Source organism: Cervus elaphus, chromosome 13 (genome assembly GCF_910594005.1).
Source record: "Cervus elaphus chromosome 13, mCerEla1.1, whole genome shotgun sequence".
Taxonomy (NCBI): Eukaryota; Metazoa; Chordata; class Mammalia; order Artiodactyla; family Cervidae; genus Cervus; species Cervus elaphus.
The window spans coordinates 18,631,781-18,659,631 of NC_057827.1; the positions used below are offsets into that span (position 1 = coordinate 18,631,781).

Consider the following 27,851-nt stretch of genomic DNA (forward strand, 5'->3'; position numbering starts at 1 on the left):
CATCTTTTCACATCATGATGGGAAATGTTGAAATTGCATTTTCTTGGGATTTTTATGCCAGAGAGAATAAATCATGCTGTTTCACAAAAGAAAAAGAAAGGAAAAGAAACAATCACATAAATAACAGGGTTAGGCTGAAAAGAAGTCCTTGAGGCACCTGTGAACCAGGTAATAGGACCTCAGAGAAGGTCACTCACCCAAACATGTGCTTTTCTGAGTCCACAGATTCCAGAGTGACAGAGTCATGCAGGACTGAGGGAGGGTGCAGGCTTCAAGGAATACTAGCTTGACAAGCTTTGATTTCAGGTGAGCTCAAATGCAAATGATGAGGGTACGAGGGCAAGATTCAGGCTAGAAGGGGATATGAGACCGTGGGTCAGTTATCGGGGTCAGCCCCACACGAGGGCTGGGGCCATCCTGGACGTTTGGTTCGAAAGACAGAGGCTGAGCATCAGCTCCTGGAGCTCCTGTCTGGCCAGGGATGTAGATGTAATGATTGTAGTGAGGATTCTGACATGCACATTGGTGGCAGCCGATCAACCTGACTGTCCCTAGGAGGTCGGAGTCCTACCAGTGGACTAAGGATGTAGTAGAGAAGGTAGCCAATTAGGAAGTGGCCTCACAAAGACTGGGAAGGCGACTGAAGCTCCATCCATAGGGTGAGGCTTGTGGGAGGATCTATGGAACTAGAGAAAGAAAGGGAGGTGCTATTGCTTGCCTCAGAGGGGTGGGGCTAAAGTCAGAGCCCCAGAGGTTGATGAGTCTGAGGTTGGTTGTTTATCATCCATTCATTCTTTCAATTGTACAATGAGCATCCATCAAACATCACACATTATGCTAGGCAGTGTACCCTGAGAGGAAGCCATTTGTCACTCTCTCAGGGGTTTACAGACAGTGGGAGAACCAGAAAGGAAAACCAGATAGTGATGGTCCAGGATCACAGAATGGATCAACAGGAAAACAGAGCTGTGCCTTAGAGCATCTAATTCCAGCCAGAGGCTGGGGAGCAATGAGCAAGTACCATTTCTCTGAGACACTATGCTGCCTTCACATGGGATTTCACTGAAGCCTCACCACAACTGTGTAAAGCAGCTGACAGTATTCCCATTTTACAGATGATGAAACTGAGGCTCAGAGGGGTCAGGTCACTTCCCGAATGCCACACCGGTAGGGAGTGCTGGGGTGAAGTCGAACCCAGGTCTGTTTTGGCTCCTAAGACTATGCTCTTGTGAACAATTCAAAGCCCATAAACAACAGAACACACACAGCCAGAAACACTCTCTTTAAGAGACTTTTAGGATTGTTCTACCCAAAGACACAAGAAGAGAAAGATAATAGAGATTACAGCGTGAGACCGAGGAAGAATTAAAATAGTGCTTTTAATATAATTTTCAGCAAACGTACAGTAGGTAGTTTACATGACATATTTCTAAACTGCTCATCTGGAAAATATAAGCTGCAAAAATACAGAATACCACACTCAAAATTTATTGAGTATGTGCTTTTTTCCCCCCCTCTGTTCTATGAAACGGTAATTTTTACCCCCTCCTATTGAAATCCAGCCTTGGCTGCTTTCAGAAGAACTGTTGGAGCCCCCGGTCAGAGAAGCACTTCCAAGAGGGGGTTTTCTAAAGCATGTCAGCAGGCCATCCCCACAGGAGCCAAAGGAGGGGTGGGCAGAAGAAATTTGCACACCAGGCCAATAGGACTCTTTAGCGATCCAGGAAAATGCCTACTCCAAGGGTTTGGAGGACTCCGGGCCACAGACACCTGCTCGGTCCTTGTCACAGGCCTGTGCTTGGGGCCTCAAAGGACCACACACTGGCCGGACGGCCCCCACGGGGACCCTTGGGTTCTCAGACAGGGCAGAGCACGCTAAGTCAGGCCTGCGAGGTCTGTGGGCGGTGGCGGGCTCTTCTCTGCAGGAAGAGGGCCAGGCCCTCAGCTTCTCACAAAGGAGTCTTCTGAAGGTGACTGTGACTCGGGGCAGGTTTTCTCAGTCTCAATGTCTTGGTACTCTGTGCCTAAAGGGGGAAGGAGGGGAAGAGAGCCAAGAGGAAAAAGAGATCGGTCTTTTCCAGTTTTCCTACTTATATTTTAGGCTTATATAATAGCATGCTGGCTTTCCAGCAGGATGGATAAGAGCAGGAAGTCAATAAAATGCCAGCTTGTGCTCCACATCACCCCAGGGAACCAGACTCCAAGCCCAAAGACCTTTACGTAGGCCGAATCTTTCCGAGAAGCATTTATCTATATGTATCTATGCCAATGCCCATGCAGATGTTTATTCTATGGGAATGAATAAGATGCAACTCCGTCATGAACTTATCTTCATCTTGTCTGAGTCACTGGGGACAGACCTTGTGTTTCAGGACCCTATCATTGCAATCTCTGTTGAAGAGGTGACTCTGGGCCAGAGAGAACCTCTTGGCATCATAATGTCACGCTTTCTCCTCCACTATTTGGGGCCAGTTTACTTTTCATTCAGCCACAGAGGGTCACCACCTGCTGGGCAAAAGAATCTCCTTGTTGGAGTGAGGTTTTTAAGCCTCTGCCATGCTTCTGAAATAGATGCTGTGGCTTCACTTAAAAGGCATGAAAAACCCAGCTTAGTCCCTATCATGATATACAAGCCGTGGAGGGCTCCATGACCGTGACGTGCAGCCTTCCGGTTCAATGAGAGCTGCAGTGGAACCATAGAATCCTCACTCATTTTCCTGTCTTCTCTAGACTCTGGTACAAAAGATGGAAATGTCTCTCCTTTCTTTTGCAGCTGAGATCTGGCTTATGGAAGAAGCTGGACAGTTTGGAGCATCCTTTCTCAACTTTCACAAGGTCTGAGTTCTTACAGTCCTGGGGGCTCTGTTAGAAGCTGGGGGGGCAGGGAGTCGGGGAAGGCGGGATAGATGTGAGAGAACTGGGGTTGGTTCTGGTGTGCAGAATGAATAAGGTAGAAGACAAAGGAGCTGGCCAGCTTTTGCCGACATGGCCCAGAGGGAGAAGGGAAGGAGTGTTTTTAAAGATCTCCAGCATTTACTGAAGGAAAAAGGAGTTTTTTCTTATTTTAGACTTCTGTGCCTGTAGACAAACTCTGAAGTTTTCACCTCCAGCTCTTGGTTTATTTCTCTATGAAACTATAGACTTCTGTGGTGGTTTCCAATAGTAGATGCCTTACAGGCCTCATCAAATCTTTCTAAGAAGGCAGATCTGTGTTCTCAGATTGGTGGCTTTTGGAGTGTCATGGAAAGAGCACTGGTTCAGGAGTCAGACAGACCTGGCATTGGCCCCTGGTGACTTTCTAACTGGCTGTGTGGTCTTGGGAAGCTTTGGTGTGCTGAGCCTTGGTTTTCTGATCTGTAAGGTGGGAATGATGATACTGACCTCACAAGGGCGGTGTGGGAAAGCTGCTAAGGCCCCTGGCAGGAGGGTGTGTGTGTGTGGGCTTAGTCACTCAGTCATGCCCAACTCTTTGCGACCCCATGGACTGTAGCCCACCAGGCTCCTCTGTCCATGGGGATCCTCCGGGCAAGAATACGGGAGTGGGTTGCCATGCCCTCCTCCAGGGGATCTTCCCAACCGAGGGGTTGAACCCAGGTCTCCTGCATTGCAGGTGGATACTTTACCATCTGAGCCAGCAGGGCATGAGGGTAGCAACCTCTTCATAAACATGAACTCCCAGCCCCTCTCCTCCATTAAGAGGCTGGGCTAGAGCACAATTTTTGTGTTAGCTGAGTTTCTCTTATAATGAAATTTCCTATGTTACCTACTTCTACTTCATTTTATCACCTTCGATTATAAAATCCAACAGTTTTGACAAACCCAGCACTGTGAGAGTTACCTTCTATTAGGTTGGCATGAATTTAAGAAGAATATTATTTTCTGCGATTTAATGGGATGGTAAAATCTCAACCTACGGAATGTTAAACCTCCAGAAAATTTACTATAGTTGTTCCATCTGCTCTTGGTAAGAGAACATAATCACTTTACCTTATAGGAAAAGACTCAGAATGTGTGCTAATCTTCAATTATTGATTGGCCTGAGACATTAATACAAAAATTGAAATGCCCAGAAACTCTGTTCCTAAAAGCCTAGTACCTGATCACAGAGCAAGACATAGCTCCAGCCAGTGGCCAGCATCAGTGTCTGATGCTCTGGGCTGGAGTTGAGCTCCTGAAGTTGATGCTGAGGACCTCAGGGGTGCCAGGTAGGAAACAGTGTCTGGGGTTTCCCACCGATGCTGTTGACCAGCACTGAGGACTGTCTCCCAGACACCTCAGCACTTTGAAATTGCGTTTCCAAATGCATCAGAGCAGAGGCGTCTCCTGGTTCCTCTTACCTGCCTGCGAATAGCAGAATAACCCATGTGAGTTGATCACGTGGCTCTGTGGTTAAGTCTGGGAATAACAACAAGAACGGATGTCCCCAGAATACATCTGTGTTCTACAATACAACTGATACAACCTGTCTGAGTTGTTAGGGGGAATATGAGAGTGCAGGGAGCCCTGTAGTCCATTTGAGTAAGTCTTCTGAATAGGAAGTCCCTACAGGAGGAAAGGGGTCCCTGATTTCCTGCCTAGTATGGAGGGAGAATCCAAAAAGTCAAAGAACACAAGCTTTGGATTTGTTGACCTGGGTTTGAATCTCTGCTTTGTGACTGAGCCAATTCTGAAAGCTTTCCCAGCCTCATTTTCCTGTCTTGTAAACTGAAGCTTAATAACAGTTTCTGCCTCGCAGGACTATGTATATGTGTGTGCATGCTCAGTAAGTCCAACTCTTTGCAATTACAGTCTGCCAGGCTCCTCTGTCCATGGGATTCTCCAGGCAAGAATACTAGGGTAGGTTGCCTTGCCTTCATCCGGAGGATCTTCCCGACCCAGGGTTCGAACTCACATCTCTTGCATCTCCTGCATTGGCAGGCGGATTCTTTAACCACTATATGCTGGTTCATTGTAAGTGCTTGGTAAATGTTAGCTCCTATTATTAAATAGCTTTTTAGTGCCACTGTTTCGTACTGGTGGGAAGGAGGGAAGAAATTTGAAATACTATTCAGTATCTGGATTCACTCTTTTTTGTCAAGTTCCTACATTGTCCCCTCCCATGCCCACTTCCATCACTTAACAAAAAAGGATGATTACTCTGGTAGAGCTAGGGAGTGAGCGTCAGGGCTGGAAGAGACTGTAGGTTGTATAGTTCCAATTCCCCTCCTTACACAGGAGAAAGATAATGTTGCTTTTACTGTAAACCCTGACAATAATGGGATACTTACCTCATTCTTGGAAAATGGGGTACCTGAATTAGAGTCTTTCAATGCATGACTCAGCCTGGGCTACAGCAGCTTCCACTGCTACAGTCCACGGGACTCTATGCCATGCTGCTTCAGACCTCGGTGCTCCCCAGAACAGATTAGCATGCTGCAGCCTTCCCTCAGCCACACCCAGAGACTGACTGTCTTTATAAATAAAGCTTTATTGGTGCACAGCCCACTCATCTGTTTCCACATTGTCTAGGGCTGTATCCCTGCTCTGACAAAGAAGTAGAGGCCACAGAGATTCTAGGGCCCTCAAAGCCCAAATGCTCGCCACCGGGCCCTTGCTTGGTTTCTGAACTTGCTCTGCTGGTTCTCTCAGTGGAGGGTCTCTTTCCCTGGATCCCTAACCCACTGCTCTTAAGTTCTTTTCTAGAGCACTAGGTCTTCCTGATTCTTGATGCCACCAGGTAGAACTTCCCAGCGCCCTAAAACAGCTTTGTTCCCAGACATAGATAAATAGACCCTGACTCTTACACTGACGAAAGTAAAAAGTGAAAGTGCAAAAACTGAGTTGTGTCCGACTCTTTGTGACCCCATGGTCTGCAGCCCGCCAGGCTCCTCTGTCCTTGGGATTCTCCAGGCAAGAATACCGGAGTGGGTAGCCATTTCCTTCTCGAGGGGATCTTCCTGACCCAGGGATCGAACCTGGGTCTCTAGCACTGTAGTCAGATTCTTTACTGTCTGAGCCACCACGGAAGCCCTATTCTATTGCTTTTGTGTTCAAGTCTGTTTCTCTTATTAAACGGTGAGTTCTTAGAGGATGGGACCATTAACCTTTCTACGTGTTTCAGGGCCTGGCACATAGTCAAACTTTTAGAGTGAATAAACGTGGTTGGAAAACATCAAGCTCATATAGTGCTCCCTCAAATGGCATTAATACTGCAAAGGAAAACTGTTTTACCACATGGATGGTCCCTGAGAAACATGAGCTTTGTCTTTATCTCCACCACAGCGACAGATTTCTAAGGTGCTGGGGCATCCAGGCTTCTCTGAACTCCCCATTTTAGGCTTTTCAATTCATGTCCTCCCTGCCATGATAACTGAGCACTCTGAGGCGAGACAGGGGAGGCATGGGTGAGGGCTGTATGCAGAGAGTGTAAATTCCCCATGTGATCCTTGGTTTAAAGAAAAAGTGAAAGTGTTAATTGTTCAGTTGTGTCTGACTCTTTGTGACCCCATGGATGGTAGCCTGCCAGGCTCCCCGGTCCATGGGATTTCCCAGGCAACAATGCTAGAGTGGGTTGCTATTTCCTTCTCCAAGGGATCTTTCCAACCCAGGGATTGAACCCAGATCTGTGGCATTGCATAGGGGATTCTTTACTGTCTGAGCCACCGGGGAAGCTGGGATCCTGGGTAACAGGCCCCATAACAAGCATCTGAACAGTATCTTCTCTGCATTTTCTGCCAGTTAGAGTTTCCTGTTTCAGCAACTTATTCTTGAGCAGCCATAATACCCCAAGGGAGCCAGGTTGAAAGGCTATCAGTAGGACTGTTTGTTCTCAGAGAATTACGTCCTCATGCCTATTCAGAACTCAAGAACTTGAACTGGGTTGGGAGAGGTCAATAAGGAGGGAGGAGCAGAGAGAGGAGGAAAAGGGCTGTATTTACGCCTCGAACTAATTTCCAGGCCAAACTGAAATTCACTAACACCCTCTCTTGGAAAATGTGTCACCTCTGAGGGCTCGGATCTAGATTCTAACCTAAAGGGAAATGCAGATCATGGTTGAAAGGAGGCTGCTGAGAGGCAGTGACGTGTGCTCAGGGGAGCAAGCAAGCCCCTACTCTGTCCAGTACTTTCTCCTGGACAGATACTTTCTCTAAACCATCAAAAGAGGGAAGAACAGCACAGGACAGCAGATATTCTGTCTGTTGGACTGAAAACCTGCTTGTCTGGTTTTCTCCCCTCATCCAAACCAAACCAACCAACCAGTGAAATAGGGTGACCACCACCAAACAGGACAGAGGTTTATCCTGCCCGACTGCATAATCATTGTATTGATTTCTACAGGTTGACCTTTATTGCTTCAAGTCACTCAGGAGTGCCTTCAGGACTCCCAAGCAGGGCTTAGAACACAGGCCTGGTGGGCTTGACTGGGTGGAGAAGAAGCCACGCTTCCCAGGACCTGAACAGCTGGCAGCAAGAAAACCAGCCTTGTAGGCTCACGGGGAGCCAACCACTACTTTTCCTCGGAGGGTTTCTCAGTGTGAGAGAGAGACAGAGAGTTTGTGTGTGTGTGTGTATATGTGTATATATTTCCATTTTACACTCTCCTAATAAGCAACCTGCTTTGGAAGTGTGGAAGATAATCCGTTAGCAACTATGGCGGAATCTATTTCCTGAGAAACTTCAGTGGTGTGGCAGTCATCCCAGGGACTGGCTGGCCACCCTGTGTGGAACGTGTGTGCACGTCACCTCAGGAAATCTCGCCACATCTGAGTGCCTTTTGGGCACCAGGGACTGGTTTTGTGGAAGATAATTCTTCCATAGCTGGGTGAGAGGGGAAGGAGAGGGGAAGGTTTAGGTGGTAATGTGAGCGATGGGGAAGGGGCAGATGTAGCTTCGCTTGCTCGCCCATCTACTGCTCACCTCCTGCTCCGCACCCCAAGAGTTGGGGACCCCTGCTCTAGGTTATTATTGGAGATGAGAAAATGGAATCGGGGATTTGAATGTATAGACACCACGTAGCCAATGTCTACACACTATCACTAGGCAAAGCTATTCTGCTGGAAGGTGATGAAAAAGAAGCAATTTTTATGAATAAGCACGTTCCCTCCTGCTCTAAAGACATTAGGGAGTCTCTCAAAGGATTCCTCAGAAGCTCTCTGTTTTCCCTTATTATTTTGCCTGATAAGCGCTGCCAGCAAACTCCTTAGGGGACCTGTGAGCAGAAGCCTCTCTGGCTCCTTCGTTAGCTATGAGAAAAGCCCCTGCGTGCAGTGGCCTCCCGGAGTGGAAGTGTCCCCGCGGTGTCTGGGAGCTTCACAGCATCCCCTGCAGAGGCGTGAAGAAGGCAGGCTTTCCTGACAGCCCACGGACACAGCACCGGGAAGACAGCAAACCCAGTCCCCTCCAGAGACAGAGACTCCTGCAAAGTGTGTTCCCTTCATATGCAGGAATAATATGGGTAGAAAACTTTTAGATCTATATGTAGGAGTGACAAAAATCTGTCACAAGTTGCAGCAGAGAGCCTTCCTCCATTCAGGCCTGGGCGCCTTCCACTGAGATGGTTGGAGGGGTTGATGGCACGAGAGAGAGGACATTAGCATTCACACTCTAGGTTTATTCCTTCCCTCACTGTTTTTGTTTCCTGAGTCCACTGGAGGTCTTCCTAGGAAATCTTCCCATTCAAAATCCTGCTCAAAACCAAAGAAGTCAGGGGCTGGATGGGGCAAGGTACGTACAATGGTTCCTTGTGGCACAAAAGAACAAACCTAGACTAGGTTTTCCTGGTTCTGGATCCAGGAGAGAAATTAAAAGTTTGAAAGGTGATAATAACATGTTAGAAGCACCTTATGATGGGGGACTTTAAATTCCAATTCAATTGTTGATAAAACTAAGCCCTGGAGTTGTTTTCCTTTGTCATCCTAACATCTTATTCTCACTCAGCCTAAAATCTTAGGCAAAATAGCCAAAAAGAAAATAGTTTTCAAAAACCTTAAAAAAAAAAAAAAAGCAAAGAGCCCCATGAAACATGAGGTCTTGCAGCCTCAGTGTCTGTGGACTGAGTTTGGAGAGCTACACAATCATATCCAAGAGGGCAGTGATCTACTAGCAATACATTTTCAAGACAAAACCAACTCGACAGCTATATAGGATAGAATCACAGCCTCAGAATTCACAGGGGGTACAGAGTTTATGAACTGGTTGGAGAATAACCCCATGTTTAATTAGTTAACACACTGATGAGTGTCCCCATTTTCAGGAACAAGGAGGGACTCGAGCAAGACAGGAAAAAGTTGTTCTGGAAGCATCCTGTCCCCGGGAAGCAGCTGGTCATGGTGCTCTGCCCTGCCACACAAGCTTCTCTCTTGGGCATCCTTGCTCCATGTGGCCTTCTCTAGTTTGGGGCTGTCACTCAAATTGCCCCAATTATTTGTTAAAAATTTGGCACAGCACCCACCCCACTCTTTCCTGATTCTCTTCATCTTCTAGATAACCTGCAAATATGCGTCTGAGGTAAAAAAAAAAAACCAACCAACCAACCCACCCACCCTTGGAATCTTCCCAGAGCCAGGAGTGGCCAAGATCAAGGACACTGCAACAACATGAAAGGTGGGTTACCTGGGCCGTGCGTGTGTGCGTGTGAGCACACCTGTGCTCTCACATGAGTTCTGCCCCACCTGCAAATGACTCACCAGGCTGAGTCTGCTGGCTGCAAGAGATTTTCCCTTGATTCTTAACCCACAATGTTCCCTTCTAGCTGTTTGAGGTTCAGCCACTTTCAAAACACACACACACACACACACACACACACGGCTTCTTAGTTCAAGACTGACCCTGAAAACATTACTGACATTTTCAGGTGGTGGATGTCCAGTAGCTTCCAGGGGCTTGTCGGTCTGTAATCCCAGACACCAGAGGCTGCTCAAAGCATGTGCCTGGGAGCTATTCTTTCTCTCCTCTCCCCAGAAGCCCTGCACCCATACACACAACATGCCGCTGAGCGTGTCTTCACCACAGGTGGACAAGAACGCCTCTTGGCATGTGAAGCAGGCGTATGAAAGGGGTTCCCATGACAGCGCTCACTGAATCATGGGGCGTAAGTCGAGAAGGTAAATTTGCAATTCATCATTTCATCTCCTCTTGTCTCGAATGTGATTCTTTTAAAGGCAAGCTGCATATACACTCTTTTACAAGCATTTTTTTTTTCTCATAACACACTGTTTGTCTCGTTCTCACAGACTATCCGAATGAGGATAAAATGATAATTTAAAAAATTACAATAGATTAACTGCATCCCTTGAATCACATTATATTTTTGGTGCATTAAAAAAGGAGAAAATTAAAAGCAACCAGCATAATAAATTCGGCCTAGAGGACTGTGTTAGTGACTGAAGGGTTAACACAGATTTGAGAAGTAGTTAAAAATAGTATCAGAGGATTATACATACAACAGTTTGAAATTCATATGCAATGCATTTTTTTTCCCCTTAAAAATGGCAAAATGTTTGGCAAATGTAAGCAAATGACTTGGACTGGGTTGGGTTTCACCGGCTCTGAGCGAAGTCAGTCATAGCCAGGCGAGACCCACTGCTTCCTGAGGTCATTCTGTGGGGCTGGTGGGGGAGGGGGGCGCCCCCCGATGGGAGGTGCTGTGGGGGAGGGAGGTGCTGGCCCCCCCATGCCCGGCTCCCCACCCTGGGGCCCTCAGTCTTGAGAAATGGAAATGGAGCTGGTGAGAGGTGCCAATTACAGTCTCCAGCACGGATCACCCTTTAGCATCGCTGAGAGAACTCTGGGGCCTTGAACCACTGGTGTAGACGGGGTGAGTCGTCTACACCGTGGCCCCTATTGCAAAAGTTAGAGAGAGGAGCGGGTCTCCACTCCTCCGACTTGGGTGCCCCTCCGCCCCCGCGTGGACGGGCATAGGGTCTGTCACTAGTGCTTATCCTGGCAATGTTGTCAACCTGGGTGTTTTTAGTAGATTTTTTAATATATTCTGTTTGTTTTGTATGTGTATGTACATCCAGAAAGGTCCGTCCTCCGAGCTGGCCACCAGTGTTCCCTGAATTTGGCAGTGCCTGTTGCTTGCAGCTGTCGGCATCCTGAGCAACCACGAGGTGCCTTCCAAAGCAGACTCTGAGCCCCCAGGAGGTCGCATGTCAACCACGTGATCCCGCGCTCTCCTCATTCTGAATCCTGTCTGGCTCTGATTTTGAGAAAAGGACAAAGGTGCTGTGTATATGTGTGTGTGTGTGTGTGTGTCTGTGTGTATTGAATCTTTTTTTTTTTTTAAGAAACTTTTTTTCATTTTTTTTTTTCTTTAGGAAAAATGACCCTTGAAGGACTAATACAGAGTTCAACCCTCCTTCAGTCACTATAAAACAGACTCCATGTTCTCACACCACTCGTGATCTTCGAGGTTATAGATAAATTTTGTCCTATGTGTCTGGTTGGCGGGCACAGGGTCCCTCCCCAGATTGTCTAGGGTCAGAGTAGAGGCAAAGAACTCACTGGTGCTCAGCCCGCCCTCGTGGTTCTTGATGTATCGTTTATAGTTTCTCCGCAGGCACTGCCACGTGGTGGTGTAGAGCAGGAAGGCAAAGGACTTGAGCGCGATGGCGATGCTGACGTACAGGTATCTGTAGGCCACATTGTCGTAGAGGGCGCAGGCGCCTTGCTCCCCACAGAACGTGCTCCAGAACAGGCAGGTGGAGTCGATGCCGGCCCCGAAGATGAGCGGCGGGGGGATGAAGCCTGTCGGGGAAAGGACAGTTACTGTTCGGGCTCTGGTGGCTGGTCCGGAGGAGACAGAGCTCCCCGTGTGTGTCTGAGGGTGTCTTCCTACGGGATCCCAGGGTTCGTGGGCCACATTCAGTGGGTCTACAGCACAGTGGGGGAAGGACCCCGTCTGGAGGTTGAACTGCTTGGGTTTAAACCTCACCTCTGCCTCTTACTTCACAAACCTGTGCACACTATTTAACATAAAACCTTACTTCACACATTTCTGCCTTCATTTCCCCATCTGCAAAATGAAATTTTTTTATATCAGTATAATATATACTATATATTATATCAGTCCTTCTCAGATCACTGTGAAGGCCAACTCACTGAATACATGGGAAGTGTTTAGAACGGTGCCTGGCACAGAGTAAATACAAAATAAATGACAGATGATGACTGATGATATTGTCATCATCATCCATGGAGAGTCTGAGAAGAAACACAGTCTTCTCTGAACGGAGCATTCTTGGTGTCGCTCAAAGAAGTGCGGCCTTGTAGAGGGAACGGTTAAGAGGCATCATGTTCGGTGTACTGTCCTTTTGCCCGGGGCTTCGTGTGCTCTTGAGAACAGGGAGTTGGAATCAGAGGGGAGCAGAAGGTGACAACGAGTGTACTGTACTTTCCTGCTGCTGTTTTGTGTCCCACTCTTTTGCAACTCCACGGACTGTAGCCCGCCAGGCTCCTCTGTCCATGGGATTTCCCGGGCAAGAATACTGGAGTGCATTGCCATCTCCTCCTCCAGGGGATCTTCCTGACCCAGGGATCAAACTCACCTATCCTGCATTGGCAGGCAGATTCTTTACCACTGAGCCAGCAGGAAAGTCCACACTATACCTTATGTGTGTGTATATCTACATATGTGCACACACCTATACATATGAAGGATGTATTCTCATACATGTATATATGCACACAGATATAAAAATATACATGTATATGTGGTTCAAAATGGAAAACATCCACATACACACTGACAGCTTTCCTTCCCCTAGACATTACCACTGGAGCAGAACACTTTTCTTTCTGAGCTGGGAACTGGTTTTAAAAACCTTCACAATAGATCATGTTATATCATGAGGTATCCCATCCCAGACCAATGAAATCAGAATATTGGGTGTGTGGCCTGGTCACTGGCATTGTTTAAAAAAAAAAAAATATTCCCAGGTGATTCTTGCCTCTTAGGAGGAAAATGTTTCATCTGTATTATGGGGAAGCAATGGACGGGGCATTAACACAAATTAATTGCTTTGGGAAAAATAGCATCCCCAAGGCCAGAATATGGTGCCAGTCAACTTCCTTGCTTCCCTGGTGGCTCAGATGGTAAAGTGTCTGCCTGCAGTGTGGGAGACCCAGGTTTGATCCCGGGGTTGGGAAGATCCCCTGGAGAAGGAAATGGCAACCCACTCCAGTACTCTTGCCTGGAAAATTCCATGGACGGAGGAGGCTGGTAGGCTACCATCCATGGGGTTGCAAAGAGTCGGACATGACTGAGCGACTTCACTTTCACTTTCTTTCAACTTCCTTAAGAAGCAGGAAGTGATCCCTTGGAGCAGGTGGTGACAATTCCAAGATCCCTCTGCCGAGGTGTCCTGGTATCCTGAGTGTTCTTTCCAGCTCTGGACTGAGGTTCACTTTTGTACTAAGGAAGGTCTGCTGAGAATTTGGGGTCTTCCTCTGGGGCTCAGGGATAAAGAATCCACCTGTCAATGCAGGAGATGCAAGTTTGATCCCTAGGTCGGGAAGATCCCCTGGAGGAAATCACTCCAGTATTCTTTCCTGGGAAATCCCATGGACAGGGGAGCCTGGCGGGCTGCAGTCCGTGGGGTCGCAAAGAGTTGGACGCGACTGAGCACATGAGCACGTGCCGAGGATTTGATGAGCTATCAACTCTTCATCCAGAAAAATTTATCTACCCACAAAATCACATCCACATTTCAGGGGGTTCATGGACCCCTGAAGTCCATTCATGAGTGCCAGAACAAGGAAGGCTCTGTTAGACCCACAGCAGAACCTCCTTTGAGGGGCCTTCTGGGAGGGAGGGGCTTAATGAAGGAAACGGCACTTCCTTGGGTTTTTTACTAATTGAAGTCTAGTTTTCAAATTTTTAAAGTAATTTTTATTGAAGTCTAGCTGATTTACAATGTTGTGTTAGTTTCAGGCGTATAGCACAGTGATTCAATTATACATATATTTCTACTCTTTTTCAGATTCTTTCCTATTACAGGTTATTATAAGATAGACTATAGTTCCCTGTGCTATACAGTAGGTCCTTGTTGCTTACCTGTTTTATACATGGTAATGCGTGTCTGTTAATCCCAAACTCCTAATTTAGCCATCCCCTTCTCCTGTTGGTGACCACAAGTTGGTTTCCTGTGTCTGTGAGTCCATTTCCTCGGTTTCAATGACTGGTCAGCGATGGGGCCGGGGAGGGCTGCGTGATCCTGTCACTGTTGACAGGTTGGCAGGCTTTCCGGCCAGGCCCAGGTGCCTTGGCACTTATCCTTAGCACCCCCCAACTCTGTCACTTACTACCCCCTAAAAGAAACCTCCCTAAGAAGGAATTTTCATTGAAACAGTATTTGACCTCTCTGGCAGCTTGAGTTAAAAAATGCCTAGCTCAAAATCCCAGACAACCTGCTCCCTCTTTGCAGCTCCCAAGTCAGGCTGGTCTTGACAAACGGAAACTCTCATTCCCGGCATTCTCTGCCCAGAAGGCTGCTCAGGTGTTTGAGGTCATTGTCACCAACCAGTGCGTCCTGTCTCAGTTCCCCAACAGATGACTTTTCTTCATTTAACCGGAAAATAGCCAACTGGAGGAACTGCCACGGCAACCACTGACAGACACTAGACACACCCCACGTTACTTAGGTAAAGAAATAGCTATCTGGAGTCCCTGCGGATTGTGGGTGGAGTTGGGGATCCACAGGACAAATCTGACCTGTCCTGTGGTCCAACGGGAGAGGTGGATCCATTCACCTTTCTATCTGTCAGAGTTCTCAGAGTTAGTTCTCATTTGTTCCCAATTCTCCTCCCTCCTTTTCTTCCTGCCCACCCATCACCAGGCAACAGGAAGCCAAGGCTATGACACCTCTGGAATAAGTTTTGCTGAGGGAAGGAACTGATGTTATTGGGGCTTCTTGTTCCAAATGCACAGGTGCCTAGAGAGTTGTATGCAATCCAAGTTGGGCAAGTCAGGTCGAATTTTAAGCACATACAGGAAAATTTCAATATAATGGAGCCATTCATTAATACTCGCTTAAATAAAAAAAAAATCCCTCTAAAGCACCAATAAGTAATAACTCCTTTTTGTACCTGTATCTGAGTGAAGATTTTTTATATTATGGAATTGTCTTAAAGTAGGGCATATTTCTGTGTGCTAGTGATGTCAATTTTATCCTCATCAAGCTCTACTATTGGATGACAAGACCCCGGGAAGTGTCAGAAATAGCCTTCAAACAGAAATGAGAAAGCTAAGTACCTAGCAAGGTTTTTCATCTTCTACTCAATATTTTGGAGAGCATTTGTGGTCAAGATGAAAGACCTTCTAACTTAAGGAGCTGAAATGCTGGGGTAAGTCACTTTGCCTATGTTTCTTGATCTTTTGAATGGAACTACTTTGACCTTGCCTGGTCAGGGTCAAGGTGAATACTGGTACGAGTGAGTGTGAGTGTTATACAAGGGTCTGGTCCCATATGGCCAGAACTTTGGCTCCCTTATTCATCTTGTACAGGGAATTTGGGGGTGATAGTTCAGAATAAACTTTTGGTTGAGTACCTTACAAGTAGAACCTCATAAATTTTATGAGAGTCCTTTAAGATTCCTGGAAAACAAACAAAAACAACTATTTTCTGCCAAGTTCATCTTTTCCTTTTTTATTGACTTAAAATGCTTTTCCAAAGAGGAGCTCTAGCTCACAGGTCCTGAGTTCCAGGTGTGCAGAGAATTTATTAGAGATAAGGCCCTTGCTGGATTTCTTATTTATAGGTCTTTGCCATTCTCAAATTCATCTGATTAGTGACAGAAGGGAGTCCCACTTGATTAATTTTCACAAATGGCCATTCACTGTTATGTGTTTATCATTCAGGGCAGTGCATAGAAAAGCCCTGTAGCCCCTGAAAGATGCTAGTTCCCCAGATGGCAATGGGAGACTGCTACAGAGTGACGACTGGGACAGTAACTGCAAGTGTGCTCAGATGCTAAGTCGTGGCCGACTCTTTGCGACCCTGTGGACTGTCATAGCCCACCAGGCTCCCCTGTCCATGGGATTTTCCCAGGCAAGAATATTAGAGTGGGTTGCCACTTCCATCTCTAGGGGATCGTCCCAACCCAGTGACAGTAATTACTGTCTATTAACTGCCCCCCTCACCCCTGCACTGCATGGGGTGTTCTCCATACATCACAACCCCCCCCACGCACACCTCCCTTTTTATACCTATAGAGAAACAGATGCTGAGAGGTCATTTCTCCCAGGCTTGATATTTCAAAACCTCCAATCCAATCATTTCTTTCCTACAAATTTAAAGTTTGTTGATTTGAGGAGAAGATTTTAGAGCTCTTATCAGGGCTTTCCAGGCCTACAGAAAATATATTATTTACCCTTCCACTAAGCTCCTGGGAATAACTGGCTTGTGGAAGCCTGGTTTTGAAGCTTTCAACAGGGGTTCTGATCTTTGCAGTTGATATGGTATTTGGGAAAGCCCTTCATGGAGTGGGCACTCAACAAATCTGGTTCCTTTCCTGTTTTTTTTGGCTTTTCATTTGGATCAATGAAAATTCATCTCCTTTTAAATTCTCATCTCTGGAGAAAGACTTGCAGAACACCCTTCAAGCCAAAATTCAGTGACTAACCCCCAACTGGCAGGATCCTTTACTTCATGAATAAGACATTTTTGGAGGAAAATCAGAGGGGGAGGTCACATGGGCAAGGTGTATATTAGTACCTACTTCTGTTACGGTCTCAGCAAGGAGAAGGCAGGTGATGATAATGATGAAGTATTTCCTAGAAACTGTGTGTTTTAAAGGAATGCTCTCCTCCTTGGTGCCTGCAGGAGCAGTCCTCTCCCCTTTGTTCTCTTTTCTTCATGTGTTTCCTTGGGGGGAACTCGCAGATTCAGTAGGCATTAACCAAGGTCCCACCACTGGGACATTAGGAACCCACCATATGTTGGGGAGGGTATCCGGAAGCTTAGAGCTGTTACTCGTTATTACAGAGAATATTAAAAGGATTAAATCTTACTTCCCATTATACTCGGGCTCAAACTGCAGCTATATTTCAATGCAAAAATTGCAGCATCGCTTAAGGAAATTGTCTCTGTTTTCCTGAAATCTATTAACAGAGATTAAACCTCCGGGTCTTATATTTTGGCTACTTAATTCACTCCATGGGTTGAAAAGGCCAGGCTTAGTTATACTCTTTGCTCTAAAATTAAAAAGTGAGTGGAAAGCTTTTGTAAGAAAAATAAATTCACATTCCTTTATGAAACAAAATGGAAGCTACAAATTACTCTGGCATTTACATTTCAAAAGATATCCATTCCTCTCCCAGCTTACCTGCCAAGACTTGAATTCACCATGGAACCTCTATTCAACCTGGAGGAATTACTGTTATGTCCAGCACTAGCTAGAAATGGATGTTGAAAAGAATGTTCTCCTGAAAGGATTAATGAGTTTCTCTGTTTCAGTGATGCCAAGAAAGAGACTGGACTATTGATACTGCCCGGTATCGTCTGCAGATACCTGACATTCACTTTTCTTAAATCCGAGAAGTTGAGAGGAGCTGCTCTATTCTCATTTCATTCCTGGCTGCCTTGTTAAACTCACTGAGGCTCAAGGAGCTTAAATTACCTGCCAAAGGTCTCATGCTCAGTAATGGCAGAGTTGGACTCAAACCTGGTATGCCTGACTGTAGCGGGGTCCATGACAAATATGTGGTGTCATCCTAGCACTGGTCAGGACATAGATCCTGGGTGGTACAGGTCCTTTAGAACGTTAGATATGTCATCGGTGCTTACTGAGAAATGGAGTACTTTCACATCAGTAAGCAAAGGAGGGCACTGTCATCAATGGCTGCAGCCACTCCCAATGGTGAGCCCCGAGGGACCTCAGGAAGGAATGAATACCTGCCATCTAGCAGCCATCAGACTGCAGCCACTCCCAGTGGTGAGCCCTGAGAAGACTCAGGATGTGAAAATTCAGGATACTGGCCCAGATAGCTGAGGTATATATCAAAGGAATGATTTCAGTGAGCCCAGACTCATATCTTCCCATACAGAGAAAAGCACTTAACTTAACTTGGGATATCTGGTTTTCTTTAACAATAATCTTTTGATGTTCAGACTACCTACCCTTTGCTGCAAAACTTCTATATAACCTGGCTCCTTCCCTCACTTCCATGGAGCAGTTCTCTCAGGGTTACTTGAGATGCTGTCTCCTGGACTTGAAGTCCTAAAAATTCCCACTGAATAAAACATAACTCTCAATTTTTAGACTGTGAATATTCTTTAAAGCCCACAGGTCCTTTAGGAAGTTAGATACATTGTTGGTGCTTAGCAAAAGTTTGCTGAATAAATAAATGTGGAGGTGAGTGGAAGGAGTCTCCCCTCACATTCCAGACATTGTATCCTGCACCCCACTATCCCACAGCCGCTCCTCTGAAGTTTCTGGCAGGCTGGGCCTACTTCTTCCAAAGCACTCATTCAACATGTTCATTTCTCCCACGTGCCTGTAGAAATTCAAGACTTCACAATGGGAGATCAACAAATGTTGGATGAACCACACAAGGAGCTTCTAAGACACACGTCTCCTGTATTAGTTCACCAATGACCCAAGACCCAAGGACAATCTGCTCAGGAATGACCCCTGCATACAGAAGTGCACCCTGAGGCTGACAGAACCCAATGATCTTTGCCCAGCTTGTTGCTCTGGAAAACCAACAGCAGGCATTTGTGGAGGAGAGGTCATGGTAGTGAATCCAGTCAAATTTGGTGTAACATCTGCAGCATGCAACAGACCCCCCAGGAACAAGATCAAACCCTTGAGTGGATGTTATGCCCACACCCAGAGAGAAAAACAGTGACCAGGACATTTGCATAAGGATGAAAAAGGGTGGATTTGATTACATCAGGCGTTCCACTTTGAGTAAGTCATTCGTTTACTCTGAACCTCCTGACCCTTGATCCAACTCTGTCCTCTTCCACTCAAATTCCACCACTGTCCTGGGTGACTTGAACTTCTCCATGGACATGAGCTCTCACTCAGGCCTTTCAACAACTCATTCTCAACGTCAAGGATGTTCCTTTCCTCTCTGGGTTTTGTCATTTCTCAGAAATGCTCCACCACCTCAATCTCAAAGTCAGACAACAAAGCTCTGGCTGCAGATTCCAACTCTTTTTTCATGAATTACTACATCCAGCTCCTACGTGCCCTTTCTCTGTTCTTTCTCCCTTCTCCTAGCTTACCTCTTCCTTGTCCAGCTCAGGCACCATGGCCAGTCACATTAGCCCTACTGTGACCACCACTCTTAATTTCTTTGTTCCATACTCCTTCTCACCCACCATTGATATCACCAACCACATTACTGCTTTTACTCCAGGGCTCCCACAGACTATGTAGGAAGCTCTTGGTGCCAAGGTGACCTGACCCCACCACAGGTCTCTGTCCTTTCTGACAACTCCTTTCTATCAGCATTTAAAACAACAAGGGAAGATAACCTGCATTCACTTCTGGGTCCTTCCCTCTTTCTTTACACTTCTCACAGCCAAGTATCTGCAAAGAGCAGTCTCCCCAAGCTGCCCCCACTGCCTCAAGCTCTGACCCACCAAGGGTGGTGCGTCAAAGACCTGCACAGTCCAGTATGATAGCCACTGGCCACACGCAGCTACGTAAATGAAAATCATCAAAAATAAGGAGAAACCAGTTTATAGAAACCACATTTCAAGTGCTCCACAGCCCCATGTGGCATAGACATGGAGCACTACCACCACTGCAAGAAGGTCTATCGGATGGTGTTGGTCTATGCCACTCCCAAAAACTTGCTCCTCATTCTGGTCCTCCTGCTTTAAGAAATAGTATCTCCCATGTACCACATGATCCAAACCTTTTATAAGGCGCTGTCACTGTGGATTCCCCCTTCTCAGATGCTCCAGTCTGTACACTTCCATCCAGGGACTAAGCCTTGACACTTTCTCCTCTATCCACATCTCGCCATCTTGGCAGCCAGCATCCTCAGCATTGTTCTCCATCAGCTCCTCTGTTATACCAGTGGCTTAATATTCAGTTTCCACATCTCTATGTGGCAGACAGTGGGCCTTTCTAAAAATGCACAATGGATCTTATCCCCATGTTAAAGTCCATCAACGACTTCATTTGACTTGGGGATAAAGGTCAATCTTGTCAACAGCACAGCTACTCTTTCTGATCGTGTCCTTGACAGCCATCGCCTCCAGCCACAAGGGCTTCCTGCAGCCCCCAAACACGCTTCAGCTTTTGTTCACTTCCAGGGTTTTCCTCCTTTAAGTCCCTCCGTCTAAAGCACTCTCTCCTTTTTGCTAGCAAGGTAACTCTTCTGCATTCTTCATGCTTCAGGTTAATATCACATCCTTTCACCCACACTCCTGTTCCCAACCCCAGGCCAGGCAGCTCTCCCACACATCCATCCTACACCTCTACTGACTGCTTCTCCAGTCTTATCACATTGAACTGTGGTGTCCTCACCATCACCCATTACCCAAGCGGGGCCAAGCACAAAGCTTGACAATGTCTTGAAATCTGATTTCTCGGTTGGCCCTTCATTAACTGTAATGGTGGTTAATCTTATTGGGTGCTGCAGGAAATGGAATCGGGCCCAGTGCAAAGACTTCTCTGATAAGCCACTTTTAATTAAAAGATGAAACTGTGGCATATCCTTCTAGAGCCGTTTTCTAAACTCTGATGTGTGACCCAGTTGGACAATACAATCAATATAGTTGGTCATGACCCACTATTTTAAAAGAATGAAATAGAATAGAAAATATCAGAGCACATCACACATATTAAGGGTGAATATTTTTCATGAAATCTTTGCTTCAGTTGTATATATGCATATGTATGCACTGGGCCACAATATGAAGTTTATCTCTTGCTGTAGATTATAATCACAGAAGTTGAAAAATACTCGTTTAGATAATGTTTGAGCTTTAGAGCAACATACAGTGGTCTTAATGGTGTCACATTACACATGCTCTATAATTTTTCATTTCTGTCTTCAAGTGTCCTATAATTTTCATTAACTTTTCAAAAACAACTTGCAAATTTTTCTTATATTTTGTGTTATCAAAATTATTCTGAAGGTTATTTTTTACTCACTATGTTGAATCCTCAGCATGTGTTTAGAGGTACAGAGACATCTGTAGTAACCCCATAAGTGGAGGGCTTTTTGATTCTCTGCTCAACTCCTCAAGGAATTCCCTAAGAGGAATGCTGGGCTCACTTACCTGGGTATGGTCCATGGAGCTCTGAGCACATTAGATGCTCAATGTCAGTTTGTTGAGTGAATATGTATGTAGAATAATAGTAGTGAAAGTGAAAAAGTGAAAGTCACTCAGTCGTGTCCGACTCTTTGCGACCCCATGGACTATACAGCCCATGGAATTCTCCAGGCCAGAATCCTGGAGTGGGTAGCCATTTCCTTCTCTGGGGATCTTCCCAACCCAGGGATCAAATCCAGGTTTCCCCACTGCAGGTGGATTCTTTACCAGCTGAGCCACCAGGGAAGCCTGCATGTGGAATGGTTTCACCATTTTCAGAAATAAGGGTCTCCAACCTGCTACCTGATATTACACATTCATCTGTCCATCCACCAAACCAGGGTGGAATGGGGGGCATCACCACACATGCATTTTCTATCCTCCCAATGATGAGAGAAAAAACCCCACCATAAATAGTACCCTGTGTAGTTAGCTCTAAAAGCCAATACGAGTTCTAGGAAGGCCTAAAATGTTTTAGTTTGAATTACAGTTGAACTCGTTTGCACTGGGTATTATCATACCTAGAGCATTTCTATTTTCCATGAACCAGAAATAAGACAAAGACGTTTAAGATTCTCCATTTATACCAACGATGTGGACTGACAGTGATTAAGAAGATTCCCAGGTCTTGTCACGGACATGGCAAAAGAGATCACAACCTTGATTGGAAGTTACTTGGCTACAGGCAGAGATAGGGCAGATGTCAAGTATTTTCCATTCCCCAGGGAGGACCTTATCTTATTAATGGATTTAAGGGTGAATATTTTTCTTTCACATAGCAATTATATAGAATGTAATCTCATTATGAAAGTAATAAACATATATATTTATCATTCAAATTTTAAAAATGAATTTAGAAAATATCATTCATAGCCTCAATATTCAATTATAATAGCTGATACCATTTTCTTATCTAGCTTTCCTGTATTTTCCCCTATATATATCCCTGGTAGGTCAGTTGGTAAAGAATCTGCCTATGATTCAGGAGACCTGGGTTCGATCCCTGGGTTGGGAAGATCCCCTGGAGAAGGCAAAGGCTACCCAATCCAGTATTCTGGCCTGGAGAATTCCATGGACTGTATAGTCCATGGGATTGCAAACAGCTGGACACGAGTGAGCAACTTTCACTTTCATATATACTTTAAAAACATTTGCATATACAATATAGACCTCCTTTTCCCCCTCCACTTATCATGTACCCTTTCAAGGTTTATCAGTATTTTTCTCTCCAGTTTAAAGGGGGTACATAAATTGTACTGAAATTAGAACCCATAATGGATTTAATTCCCTGCTGATGGATGTTTGAATTGTAGCCAATTTTTCACTTTTATGAATATTTTTATACACATTTCTATAGTTAGTCTTTGTGCTCATTCAGGTTATATACTATTTGGGATGAGAAATTTTTACTCTGAAGGTATAGGCCATGGTTATCTTCCTTTCCATTTTTATCACTTAATGTCCATTAAGGAGGACCACAGCTTTATTATTCAAGAAGAAGAAATGTCATCCTATCTTGATCTTGGCCTTGACAAAGGGAGTTCATAAAGCAGCAGTGTGGTCCACAGGGAGAAGGTTTATCTGATTGGCTTTTCCAGCTTCTCCTCAGCTGGTCCCAGCACTCCAGGAGAACCATGGGCTATTCCCATCTTAGAAAATGGCAGGTTAGACGTAGTTCCTTCTGTCCATACCAAACCATGGAATATAGGCACTATAGCATGAAGGTCATATTTGCCTTGTCCTAGAAACCCAAGGTAAATAAACTAAATCAGTTTGGAAAAATTTAAAGGATGCAAAGTTTCCATTTGGGAAGCATTATGAAAATACCTCTCTCCCCCAGCAGGCAGCCCCATAAATGAAGCATTTCACAAGCTGCTCATGGATTGCTTAATGAGGGGGCCAAATAATATCATCACATTCTTTTTGGTTCCTCGCTTTTCCTCCTTGTGCCAATGAAAATTCAGGGTGGCCTGAAGGCACAGTTAATATCAACAAAAACCCTGTGATATCCAGGGAGTGTGCAAGTTTAGGTCTAAACCCTGAACAACATTTAACAGACTTTTCTCTTGTTCACCAAAATTAAACTTCATAAGAAAAAAGACAACTCAAGGGATGATTCCAGTGATATGTACTCACCTGGTCATGATTCCACTGATATATGTACTCACCTGGTTATAAGCATCTGATTCACTATTGAGGGAATAAAGAAAGAATACGTACCCAACAAACGGAGGAGGAGAAAAAGAACTCCCAGGGCGTAGGATTTGAGTTCAGGGCTGACTGTCCTACATGCAAAGAGATGAAGAGGAAAAAAGAAAAGATTCTTATCGCTTCACTTTAATTAACAGACCTCAGAGTCATCCGCTGCTGTCCATCAGAGCCCTTCCTTAGAAAATTATTAATGGTTTTGTTCTTTTGCTTTTTTCACCTTCCCTGCTGAAAGTCTGAAAAATCACTGCAACTGCAGGGACAAGATAAGTTTAGGAATTTAGCAGTGTTTTTTTATTAACTAAAACTAGTCCTTTGAAGGATGGAATGCAAATTTGTTCCCAAAGTCTTCATTTAAAGGCATTTTGCACTTGCCGGCACAGGGAAACATCTTAAGTCGGTGGGTACATGTATCAGAGGAAATATCAGTGGGGAAGGCAGTTCCCCTTATGCTACACAGATAGGCCAGAACCATAAACACATTTGTCATTCTGGCATCACTTTGCGAAATCAACCAGACTAGCGTGGGTTGGTTCCCTAGATGGACAACTTGTGAAACAGTCCATTCATCTATATCCAGCTTTGGTACCTTTTAAACTGGAAAGGTACCTTTATTTGGCCTTCCCAGGTGGCTCAGTGGGAAAGAATCTGCCTGCAGGAGATGTGGGTTTGATCTCTGGGTCAGGAAGACCCCCCCAGGAGGAGGAAATGGCAACCCGTCCCAGTCTTCCTGCCTGGAGAATCCCATGGACAGAGGAACCTGGTGGGCCACAGTCCATGGGGTCACAAAGAGTTGGACACGACCAAGCGACTAACACCCACACAGCTTTATACAGTCACATGCCTTTGTTCTGAACTGACTCAGTGTCCCTGGCTTCGGTTTACCCACAGCAGCCCCTGAGCACGATCTTTTCACACATTTTCTAGAATATTCTCACACTGTCTGGTTTAAGAGTGACAGCAGAGGGGGTTTGGGAATGATGACTGATTCCAAGCAGGGAGGCCGTCACAGCTCGTCACAGACCTCCTCTGTTAGGCCTCCTGCTCTTGAAACCAGTACTGACTCAGTGCTGTTCTTCTCTCCTTGAGGCCAAGGACTGTGTGTGTCTCATTCATCATCAGTGTGGTGTGTGACACTCAGCATATGCTGAGTGAAAAAACAGAAACAAACCAGAAATCAAGAGGCCGGGGACTTTTCCTAGTGGTTTGGTGCTAAGAACCTTCCAATGCAGAAGTCGCAGGATCGACCCCTGGTCGGGGAACTAAGATCCCACAGGCCATGGAGCGACCGAGCCTGTGCACTCTGGACCCCGAGCGCCACAGCTAGAGGGTCTGTATGCCACAACGAAAGGTCCCTCATGACACCACCAAGACGTGATGCAGCCGAATACATACTGAAAACAAAGCCCAGTGCTGGCCCCCGCGTGACTTGTTAAATAGCCGGCATCCTCACACCGGTGCCTGTCCTGAGCGCTGCTGTTGGCAAGTACGCTTCTGTCTGGAGTGAGAGTGGAAGTGGGCCCACTGCCCTGGGATGGGACAAGGGCTGGTGCCCATAATCCAGGCTGTGGCTCTGACCGTCTATGCCCTTGTGTCTGCCTCGAACATCTGTGATGGCGCACTGGAGTGGGTGGCAACAGAAGACGCTATTACCCTGGACTCCTCGAAAAGCAAGTGGGCACGTACCTCCAGCTGGCCCCAGCGGCATGGAGCTATGAGGTGCACAAGGCCCGACCTAGGTCATTTAGGCCATCTGTTGCTGGTCCACTCAAAAGGAGTCACAGATTTCCTGAAAATCTCCAAGAGCTGTTTATCAAGCTGAGACTTGGACATGATTCAGGTTTCAGCTGACTTTCTGGGTTTGGTCTGCAGCCACAACTGCTGGGCTGGGTTTTTGCAGCAGAGTCAAGGGCAGAGAAAAAAAGGGGACTGCTCATTGCTAAAGGCTGTGAAGGTCATTTTTCTTGCTTTTTGGTGCCTTTTGTGTGTCAACGGGTACAATACAACTTCATGGGAATTCCTAGTAACAAAAATAAGGCAGCCACCCCAAACCCATGCCTGAGATCTGATGGGTTTTGTCCAGTGCATATTATATATAATCATCCTCCACATATAATTTAAATTCAATAGTTCATTTCATAAACACTTCTCACATTCTTAAGAATTTTCATTATTCCACTGAGCTGTGGGACTATAATTTAACTCACTATTCCAATTCAGATTTTTCTGCTATTATAGTTAACACTATAATAAAAATCTGTCTGCATTGAGCTTTTCTTCTCACAGAGTATTTTCTTAACATAAGTGGCAAGGCATAGGGTTACCCCACAAAAAAAAAAACAAAAACAGAAACCTGAACGTTTTTATGGCTCTTGAACTCATATTTGCCACCTTGCTTTTATGAAAGGATTAATATGTTTCTCAACACCACCAGAAATATGTGACTTTACCTGTTTTGTTAGAGCCTTGCTTACAAAACTGGGAGTGAATTTTTAAACATTTTTTCCAAATTTAACAAGTATAAAATGGCAATTTGCTATTGCACCATTAATGCTCCTGCACATTGAAAAAGCTTTGCTAATGACTTTAGAACATAAGTACTTTGTATAAATCCTTTTCCTTGTGAATTATAACCAAGATCAGGAAATGCAGTAGACACACAGAGGCTAGATAAAGCAGCTGATGTTACATCCCAGGGCTTCCCTGGTGACTCAGCGGTAAAGAATCTGCCTGCCAGTGCAGGAGATATGGGTTCAGTCCCTTGGTCAGGAAGATCTCCCAGAGAAGGAAATGGCAACCTACTCTGGGATTCCTGCCTGGGAAATCCCATGGACAGAGGAGCCTGATGTGCCACAGTCCCTGGGGTCACAAGAGTTGAACACCTAGCGACTTAAACAACAACAAAATGTACATTTGTACAGGCTGTATCCAAGCATTTCATTCCTACTTTTATCTCCAGCCCTTGGGATTGAATTGGTTTGTTTAGATAACTGCATCCTGGTAAGATGGATCTGTGCTTGGCACCACTTCCTCTGTTAAAGATGGTCGCCAGACATGAAGCCTGCCTCTTCTGGGTTCCTCACACAAATCTAGATAACTTTGCAACTGTGTAAGTTACTCAGAAAATTACCCAATAATTCACCTTTGAGACACCTCACCCACCCCCCCAGGATAGTTCTTGAGAGATGGGGAAACAGAGATTATTGGGTGACTCTCTCCAACCATCCGTCTGTTCAAAAGCAGTCACAACTTGCTTCCATGAGCCACTCAGCACTGCATCACACCTTGTCAATGACCCGTTTATATCTTTACAGAGTTTGCACACACATGGTCTCAGCAGGACCTAGCCCACTGCAGGAGGCAGGCAGGACCATTGACATCACCTCCAGTTCCAGATTCAGAAACCACTGAGCCCAAGGTCATACTACAAATCAGTGCCCTGAGACAGGAGCCAGACACAGGGACTCGGCTATTCCCATGCCATTTTCATTTCACTCCAACAGTGTTGCTCTTTGCAAATGTCAATAAGAGACCGCAGTACCTTTCAAAATTACCTGCAGAGTCTGTTTCTGGTAGGACATGAAAGTGCAGTGTTTTCTCTTGGGCTGCGCTTTCTACTTTTGGAGTGAAAGTTGAAAGTGTTAGTTGCTCAGTCATGTCTGAGTCTTCGCAACCCCACAGACTGTAGCCCTCCAGGCTCCTCTGTCCATGGGGATTCTCCAGGCAAGAATACTGGAGTGGGTGGCCATTTGCTTCTCCAGGGGCTCTTCCCAAGCCAGGGATTGAATCCAGGTGTCCTGGATTGCAGATTCTTTCCTGTCTGAGCCACCAGGGGAGCATTCAGAAACCACTGAGCCCAAGGTCATACTACAAATCAGTGCCCTGAGACAGGAGCCAGACACAGGGACTGTGCGAGGTTTTTGCTACGAGGTTTCCATCACACATAACTGATTCCCACCAGCCTAGGGAAGCTGGCTTGCAAGACTCATACAGTCCCCAGAGTTCTGATTTCTGGGAGAACTGCGAACACACAGCAGGGAGGGAGGCGGCGCGGGGCGGCTGGTTCTCCGGTCCCTGGGGCTATGCTTACCTGATGAGGATGATGACCGAAGGCGTCTGAGCCATGGCCCCGATCATGCTACAGACACACATCACACACAGGAAGGTGAGGAAGGCCTCTTGACACCCGGGACTGGGGCATTTTCCAGGAATCACGGTCGCGTTCTCAGGCGGGATGGTCATGAGGCATGCACAGCCAGTGAGATTCTGGAAGGGAAGCAGTCAGCCCTGTTAACTGGGGCTATCTCCCCTCTCCAGATCTAAAGCCATCCATCAGCTGCTCTGTCACAGCCTGATTATGCATTCTGGAGCATTTCAATAATTAGG

The 27,851-nt window shown here is 45.9% G+C and overlaps 1 protein-coding gene across 2 annotated transcripts in view; it reads right to left on the reverse strand.

Annotated features, from left to right (window-relative positions):
• Nucleotides 1-1,360: 1,360 nt before the first annotated feature.
• Nucleotides 1,361-27,851, reverse strand: part of SLCO3A1 (solute carrier organic anion transporter family member 3A1) — a 368,846-nt gene continuing 342,355 nt past the window's right edge. Inside the window, exons 8-11 of one of the 2 annotated variants that reach the window (XM_043921345.1) lie at nucleotides 27,556-27,731; nucleotides 23,478-23,542; nucleotides 11,485-11,727; nucleotides 1,361-2,024 (exon numbers count right to left, since the gene is read on the reverse strand). In XM_043921345.1, coding sequence (XP_043777280.1) covers nucleotides 1,942-2,024; nucleotides 11,485-11,727; nucleotides 23,478-23,542; nucleotides 27,556-27,731 — 567 coding nt within the window. In that variant the 3' untranslated portion in view covers nucleotides 1,361-1,941. Of the gene's footprint in view, nucleotides 2,025-10,265; nucleotides 11,728-23,477; nucleotides 23,543-27,555; nucleotides 27,732-27,851 lie in introns of those variants that run through there. The other variant, XM_043921344.1, reaches the window with a different exon arrangement.